A 25,031-nucleotide genomic window follows, 5' to 3' on the forward strand; every position below is an offset into this window, starting at 1 on the left:
AATTCTTCTGATTTGTGCCCTTACTTAACTCTACCAACCTTACCACAGGCTGCGGAAGTATCTCAGTGGTAAAACACTGGCGTAGCATGTGCGGGGTCCTGGCTTCACACCCACCATCATAACACAACCCAAGTGATAAAAATGTCACCCGACTCACCCACGAAGTATGCGCATCGGCTCACGCTGTTGAAGCGCCACGCTGTTGCCTCCAGTGAGTTTGTTGTGTGACTTATACCTTTCTCTTGGTTTTCCCTTCAGTTGTGGCTGTTTACCTAAAGGAATCCTGGTGGTCCACAGAAGATGTCCTGAGAACTTCTGATCCCACAAGGGAAGGGCTTGTGAAGGTGAGAGGGACATGTTTTTCAATGAACATTTGCAAAACAGGCTTTCAAGGTCTCTTTACATGGGCCTATGTTAATAAATTAAGGCTGAATAGCATGTGCCTTTATCAGGGGGCTTCTTCTTTTTCTTCAGTTTTTCAAGACAGGGTTTCTTTTCTTTCCCCCTTAAATATGTAATTTATTTAATTTTTATGTGCATATGTCTGTGTGAGGGTGTTGGGTCCCTGGAACTGGAGTTATAGATAGTTGTAAGCTGCTGAGTGGGAACTGGGAATTGAACCAGGGTCCTCCAAAAGAGCATCCAGTGCTCGTAACCAGTGAGCCATATCTCCAGCCCGAAGACAGGGTTTCTTTATGTAGTCTTGGCTACACAAATTCACTCTGTTATCCAGATGTCCTGAAACTCAGAGGTCCACCTGCCTCTGCCTCCCAGATGCTGGAAATAAAGGCATGTGCCACCGTTGCCTGGCTAGAGCTGCTTCTTTTTAACACCCAAGTGCCTGAAGAATGGATTCCTGTGTAGAGGAATTTTAATTCAGAACATGGCTGTTGTGGCAACAGATCACATCCAAAGACTTTCTAGGTCTGTGTGATCTGTCTAGAATGCAAATATGCCTTTAATCCAGGAGCCAGAAACAAGCAAATCCGAGTTCAAGGCCAGTCTGTTATAGAGCAAGTTTCAGGTAAAGAAAAGCTTAGGTCCAGGTATACACACCTTTAAAGCAAACAATGAGGGTAAAGAGAGTTTGTAGAAGGAAGCTCCCATATTTGAAAGTGATGTTTATTGAGTGGCAGAAACAGTAATGAATCAGAGAAAGACTTGACATAACAGTCTATCTAGCTCTCACAAGAAGAGAGAGAATAGGGAAGCTACCTAAGTGGGAATGAGAGAGAGAGAGAGAGAGAGCAGTTTTAATGAGATAGAGAGAGAGAGAGAGCGAGCGAGCGAGAGAGCAGTTTTACTGGGACAGTGATAGAGAAACAGAATAAAGAGAGAGAACTCAGGTGAAGATGGAATGAGTCAGAGTATGAGAAAGAGCCAGAAGAGTAGAAAAGATTGTTGGAGTTAGTTTGAGGCCAATCGGAGCAATTAAGAGGAAAAGAAAAGCCACATCGAGCAAGTCAGCTTAGAAGGAGAGGTGTTTGAGCCAGACCAGCTGAGTTGAACCAGCCAGAGCTCAGAAAGAACAAGAAAGGGTGAGCTTATTAAGCAGTAAGTCTCAGAGGCTGAAAACATTCTAGGCCTAGGTTAGGTTGTATGGAGGCTAGAAGGTTCCAGGACTAGCCTAGGATAGCAGAAGGAGGCAGTAAGACTCACAGACAACAGCTGAATCAAGAGAATAAAACTTCTTTTACATTGTTGTGTCTACATTGTATGTCTCCAGGAAGGTATTCGTGCCCCGGGCTGCTCTGAGGGGTACCAACTGGCTTGCTTACACAGCAAGCTTTTTGATGTTGGAGGTCGTAATTCAAGGAGTATTTCTTTTGAGGGCTATGGGGAATCTATTGCTTGCTCTATCCCTGATTCTGGTTGCTCTAGCAGTTCTTTGGCCCAAAGGTGGCAGTGTTCCATGGCCTCCTTTGGAGGCATTGTCAGCCCACTTTGAGAGTCCCATTTCTGGTAAGGACATCAGTTGTATTTGATTTTGGAAGATTAATGTCCCATCGTGGCTTGATCGCCTATAAAAACTCATTCCAAAAAAAGCTGGTGGCGAATTCAATCTCTTTTGGCGGTACTCCTATCAATTCTAGTACCCTGCCAGCAAGAAACACAGGAGCATGTGACGGTTCACCAGATACCCGACTGCTGTTCAGTCTGCTCTACCACCTCAGCTTCCTTTTGTGCTTCAGTTTGTAAGCTTCATTCTGTCCTATTTCTCTGCTGTGTTGAGAAGTTTTTCTGTTGAGTATATTCTACATTCAAGTCATGGTTATTGATAGAATATTTGGGAACGAATCTGTTTCTGCCCTGCATATTTGTTATCCCAGCTGGTGGGGTTTCAGAATCTCCAAGCTTTCTTTCTGTTGCGCACAACGAGGCACAGGCTTGAGTTCTATAGCCAGTGAGTAATTTAGTTGGGTGTAAACTTCGAAGCCTCTGACATCCATTCTGGAGCCTTTGTTGTCATTCGGAAGAGCAGTTGTAAAGTCGGAGCCTGGGTGACAGTGTGGGCAGGGGTAGCAGCTGGTGGCTTCCCTGGGTGTGAGAGAGCAGCTGAACTTCAGCTGGAGTGGGGCCAGGAAGGGAGGCAGGAATCAGCCAGGAGATCCAACTGTGTGCCCTGCCGCTACCTGCTCGTCTGGCTGCCAGGCTTACTTTAATGACGAAGGTGAGATAAAGGCCACGATTCTTTACCATCTTGAAATGGCGCATCTTTCCACACTTGTCTAGGAAGCCACTTACTCCTTCCTGTGGGGTTCCGTGGGGTTTCATTCATTCCGTGAATGAAATGTCAACATTTGTTTGCACTCAGTTTGGAGAATGAGCTCATAATGTAGTTTTTTCTGTTGAACAATGAAAGCGTCGAGGCCTAGGCTGGGTGGATGGCTCAGGGAGTAAGAACCCTTGTTTTTTGAGCTTCAGGTCCTGAGTTGAAATGCCCAGCACCCATATAAAAAGCCAGGCAGCCATGGCTGTGTGTACCCCACCTATGAGGGGTGGAGACAGGTGGACCCTGAGAGCTCCCCAGATGGCCAGCCCAGACAGGATGGCACACTTCCTCTTCAGTGGGAGACTGCCTCAAGTCGAGAAGACCAAGATGGACGGAGGAAGACACTCATGGTCCTGTTCTGGCCTCTGTGTCGGTGTCCACATTCACATGCTCAAGTACATGCACCGCATAAGCACACCAACACACAATCAAAATTTTTACATTAAGTCCTCTTTTAAGCAAGTTTCATTGACATGTGATTTGCACGCCATAAATTTACTCTAAAAACGGATGATTCCATGATACTTAATAGGCTTAAATCAATCACTGCACAGCATTTTCATTATTCTGACTATGTTTTTGGCTGAATGACAGTCCAGCATATGAAAGACTATATTTAATCATCCATTTCTCAGTCAATGGGTATCGAGTGGAGTCCACTATGGGGACATATACTTTGAATTTTCTTGGGGATAAGCCTAGAAGCATAACTACTGGTCAAACGGCATCTCTATTTCATATTTTGAGGAGCTGCCAGACTGTCCTCCACAGTTACTCTGCCCCCAGACTTTCCCACCAGTAGTGCCAGCAGGATTCAGTCTCTCAGTGTCCTCAGCAAGGCATACCGTTGTCTGCCTCTTATAGCCTCCATCTGTGGTTTGAATGGGGAACGCCCCTCATAGCCTTTGGCATTTGAACATGTGGTCCCCAGTTAGTTGTGCTGTTAAGGGAGTTATGGAGCTTGTAGGACATGAAGCCTTGCTGAAGGAAGTGTGTCAATGGGGGTGGGCTTTGAGGTTTTAGAGTTTTGTCACACATCCCGTTCTCTCTGCCTGCTTCCTGTGTATGGGTAAAAATGTGATCGGCCAGTTTCCTGCTTCTGCTGCCTTGCTTTCCCTGACTGTTGCCATGCTTATCCCACATGCTGCTCTAAAAACTTAAGCCAAAATAAGTCTTCTTTTCCTTAAGTTGTTTTCAGCAATGGTGCTTTATAAGAGGAACAGACAGGCAGCTCACACACCATCCTGTAGGTGTGAGGTATTGATGTACAGTTCCTGATGGCTAAGGATACTGAGCACCTTTTCATGCACTCACTGGCTATTTGTATGTCTTCTTTAAAAGATGGCTGTTGAGATCTTTCCTTACCCCACTTTTAGATCAGAATATTTGAATTTTTATTGTTGAATTATAAGAGTTTTCCACATATTCTTGATGCAAGGCTTTTTATCACGTATTCGTTATAAAAAGCTTGCACAATTCTTTCCTCATTCTGTAAGCTGCCTGTTTAAAAAAAAAATTAGATCTGGATTCAGCAGAATCAATGGAGATGTTCTGGAAAGGTTTTTTTGTTTTTGTTTTTTTTTTTTTTTCCCAGAAAACTAATGCTGCCTTGAGATTCAGCAGAGGAACATGATGCGCCCCTCGGTCACAAAGGGACACAGTGGCTGTTGGTGACTCCTGGTGCTCACTGCCAAGGAGACTCTGATTGCTCCTTAGAATATTCCGGAATGAGAGTGGTTGCTTTTCTCCCTTCCCAACTCTTCCAAGCTTAAATAAGGAGCCCACCCTCTAGTTTCTGAGCATGCGCTCTGTGTGTTTATGGAACGGAAAGAGCTTGTCCACGGCACCCCTATACATGGGGAGAGTTTCTCCTGTTGTTTGTAAGACTTTGTCCTTACTTTTTTTTTTTTCTTTAAATCAAGTTTTGTTTCTTAGCCCTTATTTTTCACAAGTTACTAGAAAAAGCTTTCTTTAATGCTCTCTTTGTTAATGCAATTAGTGGTCTCAATGGGGGCTTAGACATGGATCTTAGTTTTATGTGTTTAGAATGCTTCTAGGTCAAAATCACATGTGACACACATTTTTTTCTTCTTGTGATGGAACTGGACAAATTAAGCACACTCCCTTTTCCGCCCTCCTCTCCTGCCAGTATTGTATTGGATGTTCTCTTCTGCCACATGCAGTCTGCTTCTCCACTCCGGTCTCCCTCAGGTTTCATAAGCCGAATAACGCAGCCTCCTAGATGAGGCCCATTAAGTCTTCTGACCAGCTCGTTCTTAAAGCTGAATGAACTTCATCTGGCTGCTGCTGTCAGAGACAGAAAGGGGACTGGTCCGATCTGCAAATGTCTTTTCCTCTTCTAAGCTGGCTCCAGATTCTGCACCAGTGAGGGAGTTTGTAGACACTGGATGTCAGGGCGTTGCAGGCTGCCTTATTATTGACAAGCATCTTAAAAGTGGACGAGTGGGCCAGTGCGATGGCTCAGTGGGTAAAAGTGTTTGCCCTGGGAGCTCGACAGTTTAAGTTTGATTTTCCCCCAAATCCATGTTAAGGTGGAAGGTGAGAACTGACTCCACAAAGTTGTCCTGTGACCTGCACATCATGAATCTATACATGTATATCATATGGTAATATGCACACGTGTGTGTGTGTGTGTGTGTGTGTGTGTGTGAGAGAGAGGAAGAGAGGAAAAGTGAGAGGAAACGTGCACATTTACACACAGCAATAACAGACACGTGTTTTAGAGCTCACTCTAGGTTTCTTATCCCCAGGAATGCACGCTGAGATCACACAACTACAGATGATGGGTTGGTGTTGAAGAGGACAATAATTTTAGGATCTGGTATTAAACCCAAAACTAGGAGGCTGGGTAGGTGGCTTATTTGGTAAAGTCCCAGAGCCAGGGAGTCGGGGGCAAATGGATCCCTTTCCTCAGAAGTCAGCCAGCCTAGCCTGTTTGCTGAGTTTCAGTTTCAGTGAGGCTCTGTCTCAAAAATTAAAGTGGACAGCACCTAAAGAAGAATTACACACACACACTCACACACACACACACACACACACACACACACACACACACCAGCATAAACATGAACTCCCCACGTAAAGAGGAACATACAAGTAAAATGAATGGTAAAACCATGCCCTGATGTTTGCAGGGCAAACATCCCTTTCCTGAAGTCTTAGGTCTAGTGGACGAGGAAGCAGAAGGGACTTGACTGCTGTCTGGGCTTGAGTAGGGGTGCTGTTTGGGATGGAGGAGCCTGTTACCCTAGCCCACTTCTGAGCTGTCCCTAGCCCAGCTGTCTCGAGTTGACTTTGGAACGAGGTAGTAAAATTGATGTATTTATTCACGTAGCCTCTTGGATCTGCAGTTTCTGCACCTGTAAGCGTTGCTCTCCCCAGCAGATGAGAAAAAGTGCCAACGTGCAGGTGAAAGTCACAGCTCAGGGGTAGGGTGGGTCTGGTGGTAATGTGGATCCATGTACACACACACACACACACACATACACACAAACACATACATACCCACATGCCCCACAGTGGCTGTCACACAGCAGAGCTGGAGGAAGAAAATTCAGTGCTGTAATACAGCAATTGTGTCAGCAGCTGGCTGCCTACATCCTCTGTGCTCCATTGTACCAGTCACTTGAGCTGCCTAGAGGGCTGTTTACAGGATGAATAGCTCATGAGCAGGCCGTGTAGCCAGGAGTGGCCAGGTAGCCGTGCCTCGTATGAATCCAAATGAGAGTCCCTGATTTCAGCCACACATTCACTCTTCTTGGGCCTTGGACTCAGACCCTCAGACAGGAACATGATGTCATCTTAGCTTGTGTAAGAGAAAGCTTCCAACTAGGTAGACACATTTGACCACAGGGCGGTTTCCCTACTTGAGATGACTCTGCTTTGGGCAGGAGGGTTCTATTGGATAGCTTAGTTCAAGGTAGGCCTTGAGTCCTAGTAATGCTCTGGGGTTGGGACTCCAGTGTGTGCTCGAAATCTATCACAAGTTTTGAAAGGCAGTGGCTTTTGCTGTGGCAATTGATCCCGGGCCCCCTCGTCTGCCGCCTTCTTCACCCCCACCCAGAGAGGCAGGACAAGGATGTCACTGCTTTTAAAATGGCAGATTGGGTTATTTCAGGACACAGACCATCCCTTGGAATGGTTGGCCTGGTCTCGCTGGAGGCAACTTCCTGTTCTGTTACCCTTCCTTGGTCACGCTCTGTGGACTTACAGTCCTCACCGGTGGACCCAAGTCTTCCCCAACACCGTCACTCCTTACTGCGTTGTGAAAAGTCAGTGAGACTTCCCGGTTCACGGCTTGATGAAAAGCAGCCCGCCTCACCTGGCCCTGCCACAAGCTGCCTTTCTCTTTCCTTTTAAGGTTCAGTCCTTTGGGGAAAGGATTGTACTTTTTGTTCTCAACACCATTGTTTTTGGAAGACTGGAGAGAAGCCTGGACGATGATGATATGTTTTTCTTACCTCACCCCGCGAAGGAGCAAGCGAAGATTCTGTGGCGAGATGGAGCGGCAGTTGGATTTTACTCAATAAAAATGAAAGGTGAGGGGCGCATGGCCTATGAGGCGGCGGGTGGGCTGGGGCATCCCTGATGGCTGCCCGTCTCTGGAGACCCCCCCCTCCTGGCACAAGCCAGTCTGTGGACTCTTCCAGTTCAGGAAACACAGCTAATTAAGCTTTTGTGTAAATAAGCCCAAGGCATGGATTTCATTTTCACGGCTCTGTCAGCCTTCCCCTTGGTTCCCAGGAAGGGCAGCATGGCCCCACAACAGTGAGCAACCTATGTTAACTGAAGCCTAAGGCTTTCATTTTGGTGTTTTTTCTTAGTGCTAACAATTAGCCGACAGGAAAAATAGCATTGCTAACAGCTGACACGTGTTCAGGAAGCACCCTGGATGCCAAGACTTACAGACATTACCTCAGAAGACAAGACAGGGAATTGGACACCAAAACAAGGTTAGGTTAGACTTAACAGCAACTTCCTTCTAGGGACCTAGGCGGGCAGTTGGCGTTCAACCATTGGGCTGCAGGTGTCTGCCTGTCCTTTCAGATAGCTGCTCTCTTGAATAGTTTCTTCAGCTTTTAGAAACTATGACCATCTGACCCAGCTGGCTCCAGCAGCTTCACCACTTGCTTCTTATGAAGTTATTCATTAAAAAAACAAAATGCCTTTAAAAATTACATCTATTTATTTGGCAGGGAGGGGTATGCTACAGGTGTTCTCAGGTCAGAGGGTAACTTGCGGAGGTCTGTTCTCTCCTCCCACCGAATGAGTTCTATGGCTCCAACTCGTGTCATTAGGTAAAACTCTGAGCAAGCTAACTGGCAAGAAAATGATCAGTTTTAGCAACAACTAAATCTCCTAGAAAAACCCCCATGGATGTGCTATTTTTGGAGGTAAGTGTTGTTCTTGGGGGATAGAGGCTGATTTTTGCGTGTGTGTGTGTTTATGTATTGTACTTGCTCAAGATGGAATGAAGCCCCTTTCTTTCTTCTTTCCCTCCCATCTCCCCTTTGTCCTCTGTGATATGACCAGAGCCTGTGCTCTGTAAAATGTCTGCTGAGGTCCGTTCTAGGCGTTTTCGTACATGGTTGTTTCAGTAGCTTCCCTCTTTCTTTCTTCCTTGATGGTCACTGGCCCTGTGATTTCAATATTTTCATATCTTCTCTACTTGTCATGTTCCTGCTTTATTAATTTCAGGTACACCAGTGGGCCTGGAGAATAATTAAGATGAAGGGAGCCGTTTGTAATTCATCTTTCCTGAAGCATGTTGCTGTCCTCATTTTCTTTTAAACCAAGTAACCAAGCTTAACCATGTAATCACGTGCGGTCTGAATGACTGACCTTGTAGGTCTTTAGGAGTCCTGGGTCTCCTGGCAGAGACAGGTCATTATAGGGCGTCCTGCTCAGGGACCGACTGGCTAATGTAATATTGTATTTAGTGGATAAGGGATTCAGGTTGGTGAATTTTCCTAAAGCCTTAATTATCCTGTTGATTTTTTTTTTCCTCCTCTTTACCCAGCTTGTGTTGAGGCCATGTGGTGTCACAGTAAAATAGCTTATTTTGATTACTGAGGCTACAATGGGATCCAAGGGACAATCCTAAGTGGAAAGATGAGTACCAGGGCCTCTGGAGAGGATGCAGGCCCCGCTCATCTCCCGTGAATCCTGAAGGGGCTGTGATGCATAAGAGCTTTCTTTCTTGTCATTTGCCTATCATCCAGGCATGCCTGGGAAGGACCAAGCTCAGCCACAGAAAAGTTTGCAGCACAGGTTTGAGTTCCTAATGTTTCTGGACTTACCCTTTTCCTGCTTAGAGTTTGAACTTATCACTTTTAGTGTCTCTCAAAACTAAGTTTTTCCACCAAGTCCTTGCCATGAGCATCTCTGGAATAGTTTATTTTCTCTTGGTGTAATAAGTTCTTTCTTCCAAGAATCAGTCTATTCACCCTCCTCCCCTTCTTTCTCTCCCTCCTCCTCCTCCTCCTTTCTCTCTCTCTCTCTCTCTCTCTCTCTGTAGCCTTGGCTGTCCTGGGACTCACTCTGTAGACCAGGCTAGCCTCAAACTCAGATCTTCCTGCCTTTGCCTCCCAAATGCGTGCACTACCATCTCCCTGGGTCCTCCCAAGAATCAACAAAACAAAACAAAACAAAACAAAACAAAACAAAACAAAACAAAACAAAAACCTGCTAGGGCCAGAGAAGGAGCTAATATGAATGACTTTGACTTTTTGTTCCTGTGTTTGTTTTGAATTTCCTTTCTATTTGAAGTACAGATGGGTAGGCCTTTTTCTTTGAATCTCATTTGTTTTGTAAAAATCTTTTGTTCCATACTCATGAAATACATTTTTTTTTTCAAGATGGGTTTCCTCTATGTAATAGACTTGGCTGTCCTGGAACTCACTTTGTAGACCAGGCTGGCTTTGAACTCTTAGAGATCTGCCAGCCTTGTCCTCCCTATTGCTGGGGTTAAAGGCGTGTGCCGCCATGCCTGGCCTATGTTACCCTTTTAACTGGGGAACCATCATCTCTCCTGTCTACTTCCCTTTCTGTTTCACGGAACAGTTTGACAAACACTGTTGTTAGACTTTCTTTAAAGGTTTGGCAGAATTTGACAATGAATTCATCCGGTCCTGAGCTTTTCTTTGTAGGGCGACTTTTTAATTGCTGCTTCAGTCCCATTGCTTCTTAATGCATCTGTATCTGTTGTTCACATCCTTTTGGTTTTGGTATGTCATATGTGTCTAGGAACTCATCCACTTCTTCTAGATTTCCCAGTTTCCTGGAATGTAAGTTTTCAAAGAATTCCCTAGTGGTTCCCTGGTTTAAGTGAAGTCTTCAGTCACCCCCTTTCCATCTCTACTTTTTTATTAATTTGTGTCCTCCTGGTCTCTGACTCCCAACCCTACTCTTGGCTCGTTTGGCCACGGCTTGTCAATCTTGTTTATTTTTTCAAATAATCAGCTTTTTGTGCGACCGATGTTCTCTTAGATTCCATTTCATTACTTTCTGTCTAGATATTTATTGTTGTCTACCCTTTGGGTTTGGGTTGTTCTTGTTTTTCTAGAACATTGTGGTGTGTCGTCAGGCTATTTATTTAAACTATTTCTCATTGTTTACTATAAGCACTCATAGCTCTAAATGTTCTTTTTTTTTTTTTAAGAGATTACCTTAGCTGTATCCCAAAGGTTATGGTGAACTGTGATTTTGGGAATTTTTAAATGTCTTCTCTGAATTCTTCAGTGACCCACGGGTCATTCAATGACATATTGTTTTGTATAGTTTTTTTCTACTATTGATTTCTATTTTCTTGCACAATGATCTGGTAAGATGCAAGATGCTATTTAGATCCTTCTGTACTGGTGAGATTTGATGTGTAGCCAGAATCTCTGTTTTAGAAAAGGTTTCACGGGAATATGGACTAAGGCAAATATGTGCTGTGTATCTTTTGGATAGAGTTTTATGTAGCTGTCAGGTGAGTTTATTTACTCTGTTCTGCAGTTCAGCTCTAAGTTTTCTTTGTTTACTTTTCAATTAGATGCCTAAGAATGAGCTTAGGATACTGAGATCACTCACTATTATTGATAATGTGAGAGACCTGTCTGACCTTTTATGTCTGTTAGTGTTTGGATATTGAAATCGGAGCTCTAATGTTTAGTGCAGATATTTATAATTTTTTAGCTTTTTGGTGAATTGTTTCCTTTATTACCATGTAGTGGTATTCTTTATTTCTTCTGACTAATTTTGGTTTGAAATATATTTTCACATACTTAGAGAAATGGTCTCATGTGTCCAGATGGCCTTGAACTTCCTACGGTAGCTAAGGGTGACCTTGAACTTCTTGTCTAGACCTTGAACCATCTCTCTAATCCTGAGATTATAGACATGCCACTGTCTGATTTGTGCAATACTTGGGAGTGAACCCGGTGCCCTGTGTGTGCTAGGCAAGCATCATAAATCCTCATCCCTAAAGTCGAGTTTTATCAGATACCAGAATAGCTATGCCAGCCTGTGTTCAGTTTCTGCTCACTTGATAGATTGTTTTCTTTGACTCTGTCTGTGGATATTTTTACCAGTGAGTTGTGTTTCTTGGAGACAACAGATGGTTGGATCTTGTTTTTTAATCCATTCAGCCAATCTGTGTCTCTCTTTTGTTGACCTGAGGTCATTTATATTTAAAGTTATTAATAGTGGTGTTTCCTGATTTCTGTACTCCTGTTGGTTGGATTACCGTTCCATTTTCCTTTCTTTCCCATTTGTATTAAGAGTTCACTGTGCTGGATGTGATGAATTTCTTCCTATCTTTTCTTTGTTCATATTCTTTCTTGTGTTTGTGGCTCTCCATGTCTTCTACAGTGCTGTTGGGGGCCCATGAACTACCTTGGTGCGGGCTGGTCTTGGAATGTCCTTATTTTTCCATGACTTTTAAAGATAGTTCTGCTGGCTTAGCAGTCTTTGTTGGCAGTTATTTATTTTCAGTTCTTGAAATATATCATTCCTTTCTTCCCTGGCTATTAGCATTGCTGGTAAGAGACCTGGTATTACCCAGATGTTTCTGCCTTTATATGTAAGTTGGCATTTTTCCTGAAGAGCTTTTAATGTTGCTTCCTTGTTTTAGCGTTTTGACATCTTGACTATCTGTTAGGGGAGATTTTTCTTAGATCATGTTTCTTTGAGGGTTCTAAATGCCTTAAATGTATTTAAGTTTTCTGCTATACCTTCATTGAATAGGTTCTGTGCCTTCAGTGTTTATGTAAGCTCCTCCTTCTATGATGTGGTGGGTTAAATAGGTATGCCCCCCACAGATTCAGGTGTTTGAACACATGGTCCATAGGGAGTGGCACTATTAGGTGTGGCCTTGCTGAAGTAGGTGTGGCCTTGTTGGAGGAAGTGTGTCACTGTGAGAGTGGTTTTGGAGGTTTCCTCTGCTCAAGGTAGGCCTGGTGAGACACAGTCTCTTCTTTGCTGCCTGCAGATGCAGAACTCTTAGCTTCATCTCCGTCACCATGTCTGCCTGGAAGCTGCCATGTTTCCCAACAGGATGATAATGGATTATAAGCCAGCTCCAATTAAATGTTAATAGTTGCCTTGGTCATCGTGTTTCTTCACAGCAATAGAACTCAAATTAAGACGTTCTTAAGTTTAGTCTCTTGATCATATCCCAGAATTTTTGGAATGTTGTGGTCATGCTTGTTTGTAGAGGCTTTAAAATTTTTTATTTTATTTACTATTGTGTGAGAGGGAGTCACACAAATGCCATGGTATGCATGTAAAAGTAAAAAAACAGTAGGTTTTCATGTGAGAACGGTCAGTTCTCATGTGGGTCCTGGGAATTTAAGTCAGGTCTTCAAGCTTGGTGGCAGGGTCCTTTCCCCACTGATCCACCTCACCAACACAATGTTCACTTGTTTGGCTAGTTTTGTTTGCTGATGTTTCAATGATGCATTCATCTGTCTTGGTCCCCTCGCTTTGATGATCTTTCTTCTGCTTGCTCAAGCCTGTTGGTGATGCTTTTCACTGTTTTTTTCCCCCCTTAATATTTTTATCCTTTGTTTGGGAATTTCACATCATTCACTCCAATCACTATCACTTTCCAGTTCTCTCAGGGCCTCCCTCAACTCTTGTGACCTCCCCCAATAAAAAAGAACAGACCCCCCAAAAAAAACCATACACACAGGTTCAATTTGCATTTCCTATATCCTCACTGGGGCATGGCCAAACTCCCAGAAAGCAGATCCTTAAAGGAAACTGAGTCCTTTCCTAGCTGCACCCCCTCTAAAGGCTCTGTTATGGAGAGCTACACTTCAGCATCTCAATCACAGTTTTTAAGAGTTAGTTCTCTGATGGTTTCCTGTCTAGACTGTTACTTTTTGGGGTGTGTGTGGTGGAGGTAGAGGTTGTGACAGAAGCTGTCTATGTCTCTCTCAACTGTGTACCTGTAGTCATCGATGCCACTGCAAAAGCAGGCAGCCTCCTTTACCCTTTATAGTCAGTAGGAGCACCGATCATGGGCTTTCATGTGGTTTCTGTCAATAATAGGGACCATGGACATCACCACATGGTCTCTGGCATCAGCATGTGCCACAGACCTAAGCATGGTTTCCAGTGACAGTACAGACCACAAACATTGACAAAGCCTTTTGCAGCAGCACAGGGCATAGACACCATCACAGCCCTCCGTGACAGCACAGGCCAAGGACATCAACATTGATCAAAGACATGGGTCAAAGACACCAATATGGTTCCCGGTAGCAGCCCTGATCATGGACATCGATCTGGCCTCAGGTGGCAGCACTGCCCATAGACATCAACAAGGTTCAGGTGCCAGCCCGGACCATGGACATCCCTCCGGCCTCCAGTGGTAACATAGCCATGGTCATTAACACGTTCCCCAGCTGTAGGAAGACCACGGACGTAAATGTGGCCCTTGGTGGCAGCATGGACCTTGAACATACATGGCCTCAGATGGCTGCACATAGCCCTTTGTGGTATCACACAGCCTTCTCCCACGCTTGTCATGGCCATGGAATCTGCATATCTCCGCTGTACAAGCACCTCTCTCTTCCTCCATCCTTCCCACCTTTCCCTTGCATATTTTTTGCCCAAACAGCTTTACATGCAAATATTCATTGCAACAAGTTGTGGGTCTGGTTCAGGGTTTCTGGTTTCTGGTGCACCATAAATACCGGACAATCGCCAGGACTTGTCTTGGATATCCTGCTGTTGCCCAGAGCCGGGGTGATCTTGTGGTTAGGCAGGGCGTCCGGGGTCCCGTTGCATGTGAGAGGTGTGAGCTGCACACCTCTCTGCCTCCCTGAGGCTCCTGGCTCTACCTTTGGACATGCAGCCTGTAGACAGCCCCTCCCCACTCCCTGCCTCTTTGTCTCCCAGCAGGGCGAGCAGCATGGGCAGCAGCAGTGCCACTCCAAGCTGGGGGCAGGCCAGCGCTGGGACTGGCCCTGTTCATGGATGATATCTGGTTCTGCAGGACCAGCTCCTCCATGAGCTCGTAGATAGAGAAGATAGATGTTGGGGTCCACCCGCTCAAAGCAGTGGATCTGGGCCCGGGGTGGCCGCAGGGCTGGTCAGCCCCGAGTGGGGCTCTCGCTGTGTTTTTTATTTGGTTCTTTGAGCTTTTTCTTTTTCAACATTCCTATTTTTTCTCTAAGTCCTAACTTAGAAAATTGGTTGTCTTTCGTGTTGTGCTTTTTCATTCAAGTTGCTGATTTTCTTATATATTTCACTGCCCTTTTCTGATAGGTTGCTGATTTTCCTCTGTTGGGTTGCGTTTATTTGCTTGATTGTATCTTCTTTTGCGTTATTGATCATTTTTTTACCAGAAAACTCGAGAAATCTTCACCTGGCTGGAGGGATTCAATATTCCATATGCATCTCAAAATCACCCAATATGTATATAATATTAAACAGTTTCCTGCAGGACATAGAAGCTTTACAATAGTGTATTTTCATTTGTCCCTCATTTTATTTCTATGTTGATTATATATTATATAGTATAATGTATTTCATAATTATAGAATAGATTATATAATAAAGTATTGTATATGTTACATTAAGCTATTATGTTTCTTTGTTTCAAACCTATCAATACTACTAAATAATTTTTAAAAGGTAGTAATACCTTTAACACACCATAAGAAAGAGTATATGACTCAGACATGTTTACTCACATTTTTCTCTCCTTTCCTTTTCTTCTACAGCCTCTGGTTTTTACCCAGCGCCATTTTCCTTCAGGGTAAACCACTTCCCTTAGTAGTTCCTGTAGTACGGTGTTGCTGACAACAAGTTCTTTCATTGAGTTTGTTCATTGAAGAATGTTTTTATTTCACATCCAAGTTGGAAACATAGGTGATCTGGATAAAGACTGGATAAAGAAATCGCAAGAACTTGCCCCTGACATTCGCATCACAGCAGTCTACGGGGAGTTGACTTCCTGTTTATCTTTTGCAGGGCCTCAAACTCACAGAGATACACCTGTCTTTATCTCCTGAGTCCTGGGATTACAGGTGTGCACCATCATATCCAAACCTCTTTTCTGCCACTTACGGAGAATCTTTGTCCGTTACCTTTTTCAAATAATTTTATTCTGTTTTCTGGGATTCCAATTACATCATTGTTGTAGAATTTCATAATTGTCTCAAGTCTCTGAGATTCTCTCTTTCTCTCTCTCTCTGTTTGTCTTTTGAGACCGAGTCTTTTGCATCCGAGGCTGGCCTAAAACTTGATATGTGGCTGTCTTAGTTCCTTCTCTGTTGCTATAAAGAGATACTATGACCACGGAAGCAGAAAAGGAAGCATTTAATTGGGGGTTTGCCCACAGTTTCAGAGGATGAGTCCATGACTATCATGGCAGGGAGCTTGCAGGCAGGCATGTTACTGAAGCAGTAGCTGGTAGCTGAGGGCTTACATCTGATCCACAGGCATGAGGCAGGAGAGAGAGAGAGAGAGAGAGAGAGAGAGAGAGAGAGAGAGAGAGATTGGCACAACAGGAGATTTTGAAACCTTAAAGCCCACTGCCAGTGACACACCCACCTCCAAAAGCCCACATCTCCTAATCCTTCCCCAAAAGTTCCAGTAACAAGGGCTTAAGAATTTAAATATATGAACCTATGGAGGACATTTTTATTCAAACCATCATAGTAGTCAAGGCCAGCCTTGAACTCCAGCTTCTCCTGTCTCTAGCTCTTGAGCACTGAAATTATAGATGTGTACTATTATTCTTGTCTCTGAAATTTTCTTTTCTTTTTTTTTATTTTCTTTTCCTTCTTCCTTCCTTTCTTTCATTTTTTTTGTCTTTTATTTTATTCTTTTTGAAACAGGGTTTCTCTGTAGCCTTGGGTGTCCTGGACTTGCTTTGTAGACAAGGCTGGCCTTGAACTCACAGAGATCCACCTGCCTCTGCCTCCCAGAGTGCTGGGATTACAGGCGTGTACCACTGTGCCTGACCTGAAATTTTATTTTTACTTAAACATTATCAAGTATTCTTTAGTTAGGGATTTCTGTTAATAAATATCAGTTCTATCTCCTCAATATGCTGTTCAGACCATTGGTGAGTTTAGTCACATTCACTTTTAGAATTTCAGGTATTACTTATAGTTCTATGTTTTTGTTGAGATTTTATATTCATCTAGTGATTGAATGTTTCCTTTATTAATTTTATGAATTAAACTAGTGACCTTAATTGAACATACTTTGTAACATTGTTTAAAAGCCCGCTCCCTTTCTAGTAATGTCTCTTTTAAGTCCATCATGTTGAATAACTACTTTTCCTAAGTATGGTCCACACTTTTCAGTTTCTTTGCATGTCCAGTAATTTTTGGCTGCAAAGCAGTCATTGAAAATATCTTGTGGGTGCTGGAGAGATGTCTCAGTGATGAAAAGCAGGTACTGCTTTTGCAGAGGACCTGAGTTCATTTATCAGCACCTACACACAATGGCTCACAGCCACCTGAATTCAGGCTTTAGGGGAATCAGATGCCTCTGAGCTCCATGGACACCTGCTATCCTGTATACTTACCCAATCACAGATACAGACAGATAGACAGACAGAAACACACAGGTGTTTAATATTAGAAAAGAAGATGTAGTATGTGAATTGTCTTTGTGTTTCTTGAAGATGTGTGGATTTGGTCCAAGAGATATTTAACCAAAAAATCACACTGGAAGCTATGTCTCCTCTTTGTTGTGCAGCTGCTGATGGCTGTCTTTATAGTCTGTATAGTCGAACAGACTATATGGGTGTATGGCTGTATGACTATACGGACCTATGGCTGCTGCTGTAGCCTGGACTTGTTGAGTTCCTCCCTTAACCTAGTGGTCAAAGATATGCTACGGCTGTGGCTATATTCTCCCTTTGATTTCTTGACTTTTGCCACTTTGCAGTACTATACTCTGATCCTTCAAACTAAATATGTCTCACCTTTAGTTAAGAAACATACCACAAAGCCAGGTACAATGCCAACACATAGGACGTTGAGGCAGTTTGGGGCCAGTTTTGGGAATTTGGCATTGTCTCAACAAAATGTTACAAATAAATGAAGCCCTTAAAATTTTCATGAGGACCACGTGTCCAACACCAGGGCTCTTGGGGGCCAATGTGACCATGTCCAGATCATAGCTTGCTGATGAATAATACAGGGGGTTAACTGACCGTCAGAAGGAAGTTCCAAATCTGAGAAGAGTGGCTGATGCTTCTTCATCTTGGTTCATCTCTGGGGCTTGTCACAGGGTCACATAATGTTGCATTTTGGGATGCTGACACAGCCATGCTGTGCTTCTCAGTTTCTCCTCATTAGTTTAGGCCCGTGTGACCAGAGACTCTTAATTTAGCTTAGGTCTAATTTCACCCCATGAGCAAAAGAAATCATGCAAATTAACTCTGAAGAGGACCAGGTGCCAGTTCTGGCTATGGAAGGCTGTGTAGAGTACCCCCAATATGATGGTGATTTGGCTTTGAGTTTTTTCACCCTACGATGGTGTGACTGACAATGGTATGTATCCAGCGGGAACTATGCTTTGAATTTTGATTTTATTTTCTAGATAAAGTGATGTGTGGCTCATTACATTACTCTTCCACCACCTTGTACAGAAGCAACGAGCCGTGGTGCCGATGGAGCATGCCGGCCTTGAGGCCACCAGGTGGCTCCCCGCAGCGTTCTGTATTGTACTGTTTGGTAGATCAGGCACATCGAGTATCTTCTCTCTCTCTCATCAATCTATCATCTATGTCTAGCTCTCTCTTTCTCACACCCAAGCATTTATTCTGGGATTTACAGTATGCCAGTTTTAATGTTTGTATAGGTTACAGTAAAAATGAAATGAGCCACGACCCCCAATTCCCTCAGCTGCCCCCACTTCACATTAGTCCTCCAGCGTCAGCCCCACCTTCATCCGTGTCACTCACGTCTTGGCAGCCACTGGTTATTTTCCCATCACTCGTTTATGTGTAACATTTTGTGTTTCTCAGAAGATCGTGGAAGTAGAACTATGTATCATTTAGCTTTTTGAGACTGCGTGCTTCCACTCAGAATCGCCTTTGAGCTGGTGCCACACCTTTAACATCATACCTTTGAGGATAACACCTTTGAGATTTGTCTCAGTCACCATGTGTATCATAGATTGGACCTTATTCTTGCCAAAGAGCATATTCAGTTTTCAAACAAATGAGTGCCTTGTGTAGAATGAATAGTATATTTCCAAGCGGACCCTTCGTGGGGAACGATTTGCCAATAGGCTGGTTTATATTTCTCAATTGGTTTGATGGTTCTGTAATTGGCTTTCTTATAAAACTCCAGTCAGATCACTATTTCAAGCTGGAATTTCCCCTAAATAATAAAAATGAGTGGGTTTTACTGTAACTTCTACCCTCAAACTGGCAGTCCACAAAATTGTTAGCACTCAAGGGAAGAAAGTACTACATTGGGGAGTAGAGCATAGACCAATTTAAGACAGAACTCGTTAAGCATTATACACGTGTGAGAACCTACAAAGAACAAACTGGTCTTCCAGATTCCTAAAAGCCCAGCAAGAATGGAAGCCATGGAAACAAGAGTGGCAGCTACAGACAGTAAATGGGAGGATTAGGAATTTGGACAAGCATGTGACCTGGGATGGCCATGAAACTGGCCTCCTCACCCCTTTTTGTGGCTGAGGCCTCCTGCTTGAACCTTCTCAAGACATTCAGGGCCATAGTCACCTCCTGCACTGTGGCCCTCTGAAGCAGGAGTCCCATCTTTTAGACTTTTGGTGACCATCGTTTGTTTGTCTGCTTTTTTCAAATAAAGTTTTATTGGTACACAGTCATGCTCATGAGGCTGCTTTTGCACTGTAACTGCGGAGTCCAGGAGTTGTTACAACTGAAACCTGATTTCCCAAAGGCTGAAGTATTTTCTATGTCATCCTTAAGGAAACCTTTCCTTCACCCCTGTTCTAGAGAATACATTGTAAACATCTCCTGTGAAAACAAAACAAAACAAAACAAAACAAAAGAATTTGCTTAAAATCGTGATAGCGGAATTCAGGAGCATTTAGAGTTTTGGCTGCCCTCTTTAATAGCTGCTTCACTGCCCTGGGTCAAGCAGGCTTCTGTCTTAATCTTGTAGAATGGCCCCAGGGGAGAGACTCAATAGCGTGGTTATAGCTAAAAGATTGTACTAACACTTAGCGAAAGTCAGCCTGGTTAGCCATTTGTGGGTTCAGGAGTATCCCCAGTGTCTTCCTCATTTGCTCCCAGGCTCTTTGATTGGCAAATGAACCCACTTGACCTGAAAGTGGGTTCCTCCAGTTATTCCTCTTAATGTTCCATAGAGCAGCTGTCATCCTCAGTGTATTTTCTTCTAGGATATTCAGGACAAGATTTATATGGATGACTGACACTTACCACTAAGGTCTAGGCTGCTACTAACTCAGCATTTGGTTATTTTGTACATCAGTCCAGAGCAGAACTCTCTCTGTCCCATCTTGATCCTCAAAGACAGCTGCGCAGGTAGTTACAGCCCTCTGTCTTTCTACTTACTTTTGAAATCTCCCTTCCAGAAAAACCTTCTTGTCTCAGGGAGACACAGTTTCTTCTATTACTTGTTGGATGCCTGTTTCTGTCCTTTCCTAGTGGTCCATCTGTGAATTCTGACTCAGGTATTCTAAGAAGTCACACACAGCTTTCTTTAAGTAAACCCATTTCTCGCTGTCTTGTATGGAAATTAATGGTTGCCCACAGCCCACTGGCCTGTGTTGGTAAGGAACCTGTTTTTCCCTGTTCCTCTCCAGGGCTCTGTCTCAGGTCTGCCCTTGCTGTTGGAAGTGAAGACTTCTGATAGTATGTGGTGCCGGACTGTGTCTCCATCATTTCATCATGGGTACCCAACTGATTAGCATTTTCATCACAGGAATGTGGTGCCTCTATGATCCAGCCATCCATGGTGACCTAAGTTAACTTTGCCTACCCTGTTGAATCTGACGTTGACATTCACTTGTGTGTTTTTCTTTGGTATTCAGAGACTATCACACATTCCATGGCTGTAACCTTGGCATAAACAGTATCAATGATCTTGTACTGTTTACATACTGCCCACTCAGTGAGGGGCGATTGAAGCTCCTGCCGTCTACGTCTGTCTTGGGCTGTCGGGTATTGATCTTGACTGTCTGCTGGCTGTTGTCAGTAGCTGACGCTCTGACTGCCTCTGACCTTGCAGGTTTCTCAGTAGGTATCAATTAGGTTGTTCTTTTCCTTTTAAAGTCTTCGCATTGACGTGACCAGCCGTCAGCCTTAACACCGCAGAGAGTTAAGTCTATCAGCCACCAAGATGCCGCGGCACTGTCATGGGTTATGTTCTTGTCTGTGGAATTGTCTATGGTCTTCATCCCAAAATGGAAGCAGGTTTGTCAGAAGCCATTTCTGCTCTTACTTTTAGTTTAATTGGCTGCATTAGAAGAAAGGGTACGAAAAAGAGCGATAAACAGTATCTAGTATGCATCCCCCAGGGAGGCTCACGGAAGCCAGCCACCAGGCCCACCAAGTTCTCCCTGCTTCGTAGAGCCTGTCGTCTGCCTTTTGTCAGGTCTGCTTGGCTATCTCACACTCGCAGCAAGCCTTCTCTTGTCATTACTCCTTCTGGCTTTGCTGTTCCAACCCTAATGTTCTCTTTGAACTCTGACATCCATCCCACTGTAACCCCTGCAAGCAGCTTTGAAGTGTTCAGGATGGTCCCTATCTGCTCACACCTACCAGGAGCTGGACACTGCCTCGGTGTCTCTATTTTAGTTCTTATTTTACTTTGTTCACTGTTTATTTTTCTCTTTTCTGGTAGCTTTTAGATGAAAAATTAAATCCATTCTTCTGTGTCTTTGGTTTCTGACTTAGTAGGTTCTTGTGTGTTTGGTATGTGTCTCTGCGAGTGTGTACCTTCCCTGAGGAAGGGTATCAGGTGTTCTGCTCATCACTCTCTCCTTTATTCCCTCAAGACAGGGTCTCTCGCTGAATTGGAAGGTAGGCTGCTTGGCTGCAGGCCGCCTTGATCTTCCTGTCTTTACTAGGGTGTTCATACCTTGGTTTTTTCGTGAACTCAGGCCCTCCTGCTTGCACACATGGGGTGTGTGGAAGCACTGAGTTGTCACCTAAGCAGGATCCTCTCCATCTTTGATGATTTCTGATCCTGCCAGCGATCATACTGTAAAATAGGTAGAATGGGCGAAATCCTCGCCGAGCCTCTCCCAATATTTCCTATAGTCGTTCTGTCCTAGTTATGAGCGGAGAGTTAGCTTAGTGCAGACATGTTATTTCTTCTGCTCCTGTTTGTAATGGGGTTCTAGAAAAACTGGCTCGGCAGTTGTTTTACAAGATGGATTTTATGTGATGGGTTTGAAGGTGTGGTTACTGGTAGAGTAATTTTGCTTCCTTTTCTCTTTGATTTTGAGAGGTTTCCAGAAGCATGGCAAGGACAGTTAGGCCTCCTGTGCTGTCCAGGTGCCTTCTCTGACATCCGTAGCTTATGTAATCACAGTGCAGAGTTCAATCACCCTCGGCCGATTTCCCACCACTGTCTGTTTCCTCTTTTGGGATCGACAAGTGAACACCCAGCCCCTCCTCACCGCTCCCTCCCAGCTCCCCCGAGCCTCCTCTCTACTCTGTGACTGTTGGTTCCCCTTGTATTTCATCATCTGGAGGAGGACTAACCGGGTGATCTGTAGGATATTCTTAGTGTCTGATGTTTTCTGATGATTAGACAGGGTTAGGGGGTGGGGGATGGGGAACAGCCTTCTTGTCACATGTGTGAGCCTGTGTTGCATGGATCGACATCAGGATCGGTGATAACAGTGATCCATGTCCGGGTCAAGGGGTGGGGAAAGGGATGTTAGTCACTTTTGATCATGGTGACGGAATACTTGTGAAAGGAGGTTTTATTTTTATTTTTATTTGGCTCACAGTTTTATGGTCATCTGGCTACACCGTTTCAGCCAGAGACTACTGTCGGGGTGGAAGGGGATAGTGGAGGCCAGAGTATAGCATCATGTGATCATGAGCTTGGCAGCCTGGAAGCAGAGAGAGAGAGGCAGGAAGGGGCCAAGGAGAAGATAGACCCTTCCCATGACCTCCTTCCCCCACTCAAGTCCCACCTCCTCGTGCCACCTCATTGGGGAGCGATAAGAGGGTCAATCCATCAATCCTTTCAGAGTCCTCATGACCCAGTACCTGCTCAGCAGCTGGATCTGCCAGCTGTGGAACAAGCCGCCCACGGCGAGCTCCACGGAAGACACTTCCACGCCAGCTGCCACACTTCGACACGTGGAGGCCACCACGTCTTCCTTCTCACACTGATTTGCCGTGACTTTTAAAATAGTTTACAAGTCCATCTACGTGTGTATGTGTGCATTTGCCATGTTCATGTGGATGGGCATAGGGGGGGAGCTTGGGCCTGTGTCATGGAGGATGTGGGAGTCTGAGGACAGCCTAGCTCAGTGTATTCTTTTTTTTTTTTTTCCAGTTTTACACCGATACATGATTTGACATTTACGAGGTGAGGTGTGATTATCTGAGATGTCGTCAAATCTGAATAACTGATCTCTGTAAAGATCTGCCCCTCTGTGTTGGGAGCTGTTAAGCGTCTCCCAGTTGTTTACAGAACGGAGAGCAGTCAGCTGCAAATTGTGTCCACCTTATGGCGCATGCTCTCATTACATCCTTCAAGATACACTTTTATTGCAGGATAACCTTGCATCATGAAATTTGCCTAAATGAAGTGTAAAATTCAGGGATTGCAGTGACTTTAAGGGGCTACGTAACAATTACCGAAACCCAGGGTTAGGACATTCCTGTTACCTCTGATTGGTGTCTGCCTGCTGTCTGACTCCGTCTCAGCCGTAGGCAATTGCCGAGCTGCCCTCTGCCTCTGCCTGTTGCCATGTATCAGGTGTCGTATCAGATCATGCTCTCACTTACCGCCTTGTTTCGGAGCGAATAATGATGTGCTTACGTGATGTGTTTCCCTTTATTGCCACGTGATTCTGCCTTATGAATATACTTTATTTTATTGTGTATCTGTTGGTTAGTTGGCTGTAAATAGGGTGGCTATAAACAGTCTCTCTCTGTCTCTCTCTGTCTCTCTGTCTCTCTCTCTCTCTCTCTCTGTTCCTCTCTGAGATGGGTTCTCTCTGTGTAACGGTACTGGCTGTTCTGGAACTTACTATGTAGACCAGGCTGGCCTCGAACTCAGAGGGAGATCGGCCTGCCTCTGTCTCCTGAGTGCTGAGATTAACCATGCCTGGCAATGAACATCTTCTTACTTGTTTGCGTGTTTTTCTTCCTCTTCGGGTAGGCCTCTAGGAGCATAATTGCTAGGCCATTTGGCAAGATTGTACCTAACCTTTAAAGGAACTGCTAAATGCCTGTGCCATCTGGCTGTGCCACTGTGCGCTTCCATCAACCACACGTGAGGGTTCCGATTTCCGCAGGTCCTTGTCGCCGCTTACTGTTGCTTGTCCTTTTGATTCTCGCTCCTCTAGCCCAGAGTGGCATTTTGCTGTGGTTTTTTAGCTTCCTCTTCTTTAATTATGAGTGACGTTAGCTGGCTTTCATCGTTAGTCATGTGAATGTCTTCTTTAAAGAAAGGTTTGTTCCAATCTTTTGTGTAATTTTAATGAGAATATTTGTTTTTTTATTTTTATTGAGTTGCAAGAGCTCTTTATTCTGGTTCTCAGTAAAGCCTCTTTATGAGAAGTGTGATTTGTAAATGTTTCTGTTGACAGCCTATGCTTGGCCTTTTGTTTTTCCTAATAGAGTCTTTTGAAGCAAAAAATTAAAAAATTCTGATGAAGTTTGAGTTGCCAGTTTCTTGTGCTTTTGTTGCTGAATCCAGGAACTTCTTGCCAGCCCAAAGTTGTGAAGACATTTTTCTATTTTTCTTGCTAAAAGCTTTATAAGTTTGTCCCATATCCTTGTATCTGTGATCCATTTTGAATTTGTTTTTGTAAATGATGTGAGAAAAAGAGTCCAACTTCAGATTAAAAACCAAAACAAAAACCCAAACCAAAACAACTAATATACTTTAAAAGTAACCCTCTTTTTTGGTGGGCTTAACATGGTGCCCTGAGCTAAGTCTTCAGCTTCTAGTATATTGAAAAAGGGATACTGTAGTTCTAGAGCAGCTTTAGATTAACAGGAAAATATTGATGCACAAGAGCAGTTTTCCCGGAGTTAAGCTCCTCAGCTTCCACGGCGTTCTCATTTTCTTCAATTGCTGTCTTAAATTCCGTGATCAAGAGCAGCTGGGGAAAAGAGGATTTATTTCAGGTGACACTTCCAGGAGACTTAGGGAAGTCAAAGCAGGAACGAAGCAGAGGCCACGCAGGGGTTCCGCTTATTGGCTTGCCTCCCGTGGTCTGCTCAGCCCGCTCTCTTAGGGCACCCAGGATCTTCCTGCCCAGGCGTAGGACACCCATAGTGGACTGGGCCCTCCCACAGCAGTCATTAGTCGAGAAGATGCCCCGTGGACATGCTCACAGGACTGCCTGGTGGTGGCCTCTCCTCACTGAGAGTCCCTCTTTCTAGGCGATTCTAGTTAGTGTCGAGTTGACGAAAAGTAACCAGCACAGCGTGATTAGTTGTGCACGATCAGTGCATGTGTTTGGTCCGTGAACCGACATGGAGGCATGCCTTTGTTTAGACTTTCACAAAAGACCCAGCCCTCAGGTACAAGCAACAGGAATTTATTTTCACCTAGTTCTAGAG

At 44.3% G+C, this 25,031-nt stretch overlaps 1 protein-coding gene across 3 annotated transcripts in view; it reads left to right on the top strand.

The window, feature by feature from the left end:
* Fam169b (Protein FAM169B) overlaps positions 1 to 25,031 on the top strand; it is an 82,576-nt gene that overhangs the window by 42,282 nt on the left and 15,263 nt on the right. For all 3 annotated transcript variants that reach the window (XR_009585563.1, XM_060367325.1, XM_021634671.2), the window contains exons 4-5: positions 259 to 344; positions 7,155 to 7,332. Coding sequence is in view for 2 of the 3 variants with exons in the window: in XM_060367325.1 (XP_060223308.1) it covers positions 259 to 344; positions 7,155 to 7,332 (264 nt within the window). In the remaining variant the exon portion in view is untranslated. The remainder of the gene's footprint in view (positions 1 to 258; positions 345 to 7,154; positions 7,333 to 25,031) is intronic.

The sequence above is a fragment of the Meriones unguiculatus genome, chromosome 14 (assembly GCF_030254825.1).
Source record: "Meriones unguiculatus strain TT.TT164.6M chromosome 14, Bangor_MerUng_6.1, whole genome shotgun sequence".
NCBI lineage: Eukaryota > Metazoa > Chordata > Mammalia > Rodentia > Muridae > Meriones > Meriones unguiculatus.